At 42.5% G+C, this 6082-nt stretch overlaps 1 protein-coding gene across 1 annotated transcript; it reads right to left on the bottom strand.

Annotated features, from left to right (window-relative positions):
* Positions 1–583: 583 nt before the first annotated feature.
* On the bottom strand, positions 584–5087 carry LOC130934558 (protein TRACHEARY ELEMENT DIFFERENTIATION-RELATED 7A-like). Its single transcript, XM_057864117.1, has 2 exons — positions 4956–5087; positions 584–985 (listed from the first exon to the last, which is right to left on the bottom strand). The coding sequence occupies exons 1-2, from the start codon at positions 5085–5087 to the stop codon at positions 584–586; spliced, it is 534 nt and encodes a 177-aa protein (XP_057720100.1).
* Between the last annotated feature and the right edge of the window lie 995 nt (positions 5088–6082).

Below are 6082 nucleotides of genomic sequence, written 5' to 3'. Positions count from 1 at the left end.
AGGAAAACAAGCTGATGCTGATTCAAGTAGATATAAAGGAAGTAAAAATTGGAATCAAACATCACAGAAGCAGTTTATGAACCAGGAAATCAAAAAGGATAATGAAGCTTGCCTTGGCATTCATAAAATGGTTTGGGTAAAGCAGAGGAAAACAGAGTTCAAAAATGCCAAACCAAAACATGAATGAGAACGTTTTACAGAAAATTGGGCAGCATTCCGGCTAAAATTGGATATTCCCGAAAAATAAATAGCAATCAAATAGTTCATATGAATTAAAACTAAAGCTTGCAATTACATATAAGGAATATAATCATGAAAATTCAGTGTAAAGAGCAGCATGAAATAAGAATTTACAGCATATGAACTAACATCAGAGCAGGAGCAGGATTGCAAAAAACATAAAGCAATAAACACGAACGGTGCAATTATCAGGCCTAAATCCACTAACCACAGCCTAAGCTACCTAACTACCTAAAAATCCACTACTGCATGCATATCTAACTAGCCTAAATATGAACAAAAACAGAAAAATATGAACGAACTACGAATGGATAGAATGAGACGTGATGCGGAACTTGGTAGGCTAAGAAGGAGAATGGGGCAGAGAGACGGCTGGGGGTGGTGGTGGTGGCGTCCGGCGCGGCGGCGGAGGATGTCGTGGTGGTGGTGGCAGCGGGTTAGGGGGCGGGGTCTTCGGGACAGGTAGGGGTAGGGGGTAGGGGGGTTGGGACGGGGGGTGAGGGTGGTGGTGGTTGGAGGTGGCGCGGCTGCTGTGGCGGTGCGATGGCGGCGATCGCGGAGGGGTGGGGGGCAGCGGCGGTGGTGGGAGAAGATGGAAAGAAGAAGAAAAAAGAGGGGGTAGGAGGGAGGTGGGTGGTGTGGCGGCGGGTTCTGGGTGGTCGGCGGGTGCGGTGGTGGCCGGTGGGTGGTGGTTGTGTGGGTTGGAGAGGAGAGAGGGAAGAGAGGGTTTGGGGGGGTGGCGCGACTGATAGGGCTCGCGTGACAGGGGGGTTATATTTTCAAATCCACGCGATCGCGTGGAGGACGCGGTCGCGTGGTGGGGGTGAAAATGGGAATGACGCGATCGCATGGGTTGCGCGATCGCATGAGAGGGGTAGAAGAGGGGATGACGCGATCGCGTGGTTCGTGCGATCGCGTCGCTGGAATTTGTGCTAGACGCACGAGTCCAGTGTCGTTTTAGCGCAACTCTCTGTCTCCTTTTGGGATTTGTGCAATTCATGCGACGCGATCGCGTCGTTCACGCGGTCGCATGGGATTGGTTATGTGCATGTGACGCGAACGCATGGGGCATGCGATCGCGTGGGCCATTTTGTGCAAAACGCACAAGGGCCGCACGATTCCAGCCCAACTTTCTGGACGTTGGGTTTATACGCCGATCTCCAGGGCACGCGGCCGTGTGGGTGACGCGGTCGCATGCGTAGTGTTTTTCGCGATTTGACGCGATCGCATGGGGGCATGCGGTTGCGTCGTGCACCATTTTTTTTATGCAGGAATGCAAAATGCAATTCTAATATGAATGCAGATGCAATGAATGTTATGTAAGTTTCCCGATTCAATCAAAACTTAAGGACAAACAGAATAGACAAAAGTGAAAACTGAAAAAGGGAGGATCATACCATGGTGGGTTGTCTCCCACCTAGCACTTTTAGTTAAAGTTCTTAAGTTGGACATTGGATGAGCTTCCTGCTATGGTGGCTTATGTTTGAATTCATCCAGAAATCTCCACCAGTGTTTGGAATTCCAGCATCCTCTGGGGTCCCAAACAAAGTACATAAAGCCCTTGTGTGAGTTCAAACAGGCTTGCAGGCTCCTGGAGTATTGAATGTCAGAATAGAGTCCAAGATCCCAAACTTTTCTTCTACACCCGTCTTTGTCTTGATCTACATTGGTCCAGTCGGGTGATGAGTAATCCGAATTCTCACTACAGTGACCAAACGGCTCCCGAGATCCTTTAAATTGAGCTTGACACCAATTCTTGCACCTCAAGTTGAAGTGCGAACCCTTATTGAATCTTTCATACCGGCGCTGAGTGCGAGTCATATCCCTTTTCCTCTTAAAACTGCAGAGAGCTCTAAGCTGGCCATCTGTTTCAAGTAAACCATATTCAAGTGGAAAAATAAAGATAAAAGGCAAAGGTGTTACCCACTTACAGTTTGTGTTGGGCGGTAATGGCCTTGGGATAGGTGTTTCCAGTGGTTCTATAAGTTCTGCTCCCTTATAATCTTCTGTGAATTCTTCCACTTCAACCATATCTTGATCAGAGTCTTCAATTTCTCCCTCATCATCACTCGAGTCATATATTGGAGGTCGAGAAAAATCTACCTCAGCATCATCTTCATGTTTACTTAGGGAAGATTCTTCTGTCTCAGAGAAATCACTTGCGGATGCAAGGTCGTCACTAAGAGAACAAGACTCATGATCATCATCATCAAGGAAGCTTGTGTCCTGGGTTATTCCGTTCAGTTCTTCATAAAATATTTGCAGTGGAGGCGGTGCAAAATCCTCCTCAGCGTCAATTGTAACATCCTTGACGGAATTCTCCACAACTCTGGATTCAAGTGGCGGTTTGGCTTCTCCTAAATCTTCAACCAACTCTTCTTCTTCTGCAATGACATCTTCCTCTACTTGTTCTAGTACGAAGTTATGCTCTATGATGTTCACTGGAGCTTCTAGTGTCTTCTTTGTACTCGGTTCTTCATTGGATTCTCCACATAAAGCCATGGGGGTCTGTTGAGGGGCTGAACGTATGGAAGATAGTTGATTTATTGCTTGCTCCAGTTGATGAAGGGTTGTATTGAATTGGTTTATCGATTCTTCGAGGCGAACCTGTGATTCTTGGCTTGATGGATATGGACATGGTGCATAAGGGAGTGGTGGTTCTTGGGAGTAATTGGATTGGCGTTGGGGTGGATAAGGATCATGTGGTAGTGAATGGTGAAAAGAAGCTTGCGAGTGTGGTGGTTCGAAGTTATGTCGAGAGGATGGTCTCTGAATACAGGGTGGGGCTTGTTGGTAGTTACATGGTTGTCCACCATATCTTTCAGCTGGGTATGCATTGTAGAATGGTCGTTGTCCATGATATCTTGGAGGGGGTTGTTGCCTAAAGGGTTGATTAGATCCTCTTGGCTCCATCCATCCTTGATTGGTCTGACCTTGATGCATATTCCTGCTGTGGTTTCTATTTCCTTCAACAAGGTTAGAACCAAACTCAAAGCGAGAGGGGTGAGAATTCATAGTAGTTATCAGAAATAAGGGGGAAGAAGGAGAAACAAATAAACAAGTAAAAGAATTTTTTTTATCTTGAAAAATATTTACAATAACCAATAATAAGGCACACGTTTGCAATTCCCCGGCAACGGCGCCATTTTGACGTTAGGATTTTTGCTAGTAAAGAATTTTATAAAAATAGTCGTGTTGTAGATATAGTTTCTAAACCAACAGAAATCCCTTCGTACAAACATTTTAGTTGTCACAAGTAACAAACCCCTTTTAAAATTGATAACCGAGTATTCAAACCTCGGGTCATCTTCTCAAGGAATTGCAGGGAGGTATGTTCTTATTATTGGCTATGAAAAAGGTAAAATTGGGGTTTTTGGAAATAAGGAATAAATATGGCAAATAATTTAAATGACAATTAAAATAAACAAATACTGTAAAGCAAACTTTTGGCAAGGTATGAGAAATTGGAAGTCCAGACTTTGTTATTCTTAACAATAATAATGAAAGTTGAATCTTAATTCCACTTAGTCAACCTTTGCTAAAGCAAAGGAAAGTCAAGGGATAAATTAGCTGACCTTCAACTCCTATTTATTTCCTAAGAAAAAGGTTGGGATTATTGAAGTTCAGTCCAATTAGCAAAGATAACAGTTATCAATTATGTTAAGCTAAGATAACTCCTGAATTACTGATTTCTCAACCAAGATCAAAAGGAAAAGAAATTAAATCTGCTGGAATAAAAATTGTCTTTAAATTGGGGATAATAAAAGGGAACAATCATAAACTGAAATACCTCAAATATCATTAAATAAAAATGTCAATTCTAACATGGACAATATCAACAGCCAATTGGGCAACATCAATCAAGCACAATAAAAGCTTCAGAGTAAACAAAAATAGAAGAGAAATTAAATAGAAAAAGGAATATTGAACCTGGGATCGAGAGTTACTCCTAAAACTAAGAGAAGTCCTAAATCCTAAATTCTAAAAAGAGAGAGAGGAGAGAACCTCTCTCAAGACTAAACCTAAATCATGGAAAGTGACTAAAAATTCGGATACTCCTCAATGGATGCATTTCTCCACTTCATAACCTCTGGTCTATGACTTCTGGACTTTAATTTGGGCCAAAAAGGGCTTCAGAATCCGCTATGAGCGTTTTTTGCAATTTCTGGTGCGTGGCCTCTGTCACGCGTCCGCGTGGGTCACGCGGTTGCGTCATCTGGAGTTCTTCTTATCACGCGGTCGCGTCGGTCACGCGTCCGCGTCGTATGCGATTCGCTCAAGTTGCGTGGTCGCGTCAGTCGTGCGGCCGCGTCGATGCTTCTACGCTCTTGGCACACGATCGCGTTGTCCATGCGATCGCGTGGATGCCAGTTTCTTCAAAACTCCGTTTTGCACTTTCCTTCCGTTTTTTTCCTTTTCCATCCTTTGAAGTCATTCTGCCTTAGGAGATCTGAAACTACTCAACACATAAATCACGGCATCGAATGGAAATAAAGGTAATTAAAATAATTAATTTTAAAGTATAGGAAACATGTTTTTCACATACATCACATAATAAGGAAGGGAGAGTAAAACCATATAAGTAATATGAATAAGTGGGTGAAGGATTGAATAAATCACTCAAATTAAGCACAAATTATATCATAAAATATGGGTTTATCAAGGGTCGGCAGGTGGTAATTGGAGTAGAACTTAACTACCCAAGAAAGATTAACCTGTCGTGGCTGTCTCTGGAGGAATCCCCATTGTCTTTGTGCAATTCGCGGCTCAACAAATTCGGCAATACGAGGTGGAATGATAAGAAGGTGTTCATTGTTGTAATTCCGAGCTGCCAAAATGGGGAACATCTGCTCACAGTAGCGATTGGGAAATCGTGCAGTGTCCTTTGCTGGGAAGGCTTTCTCCTTTTCATCGACCTTTATAATCCTTTTAATTCTTTTTGTTGAGGGCTTAACTGCAGTTGAAGATGGCTCTGCCACTAATGCTCTTTTTTTCCTCTCCTTGCTGTAGATTTGGGGGTAGCTTTCTCCTTGCCTTTCTTGGTGGCCATCCTGAAAGGAAACGAGTAAAGACATGAATATTTCAAGGGTTATAGCAAGGAAAAGAATGGGAAAGGTGGTAATCAATGCACAGGAAGGGATAATGATGTGAACACATGGTCATGACTACATGTGACAAATCAACAACGAAAATATAGCAAGTACATGTGATGACAGTTAAATGCCATGTGTTTATTGGCATGCCGGCAAGGGCTTGAGTAGCATAGATCAAGCATTCAATGTCCAATCCAAACTAACAATATGCTTGTAATAACAATCATATAAAAATTAATAAAATAGAAAAAGGGTTTTGTGAAAAGCAAGCATTTAGAGTAGTAGATTGAAAGAAATCTAAAAACAGTGCAAAATGCCATATGGGCGTTTTAACAAATACATAACATGCATGTTAAATAAGGTATGGAAAATATTAACTTGAACATGCAAGTAGCCCTATAAAAATAATATATAACTGTTAAACAAGTCCTAAACAATCCACAAGTAACATATAAAAATAATGACCCAAATAAATCTCCAACACCAATAGGAGGAAGAAGAAAGAAAAAGAAAACATGAAAATAAGAAGAAGAATGAAAAAGTAGGGAGGGAAGAAGAGAAGAGAAAAGAAAAACCTTGAGAATGGTGGTGAGAAAGAAGGAGTAGAAGGGAGGAAGAAGGGAGAAGGAATAATGGGGGAAAAAGTAGGATTGGGGTGAGAAAAGATAAGATAATCTGGCAGATTTGAATGAGTTGGGCGGCGCAAGCGACGCGGACGTGTGGTGCACGTGGTCGCGCGGAGAGCCATT

Source organism: Arachis stenosperma, chromosome 6, assembly GCF_014773155.1.
Source record: "Arachis stenosperma cultivar V10309 chromosome 6, arast.V10309.gnm1.PFL2, whole genome shotgun sequence".
NCBI classification, from domain to species: Eukaryota; Viridiplantae; Streptophyta; class Magnoliopsida; order Fabales; family Fabaceae; genus Arachis; species Arachis stenosperma.
The sequence above is the reverse complement of the archived record's forward strand: the minus strand, read 5'-3'. Positions and strand labels throughout refer to the sequence as shown.

Coding starts and splice junctions, on each gene's coding strand:
- LOC130934558 (XM_057864117.1), bottom strand. CDS start 5,087: ATGTTCCCCATTTTGGCAGCTCGGAATTACAACAATGAACACCTTCTT. Junction 986..4,955: donor TCCAGAGACAGCCACGACAG/GTTAATCTTTCT, acceptor GAGCCCTATCAG/TCGCGCCACCCCCCCAAACC.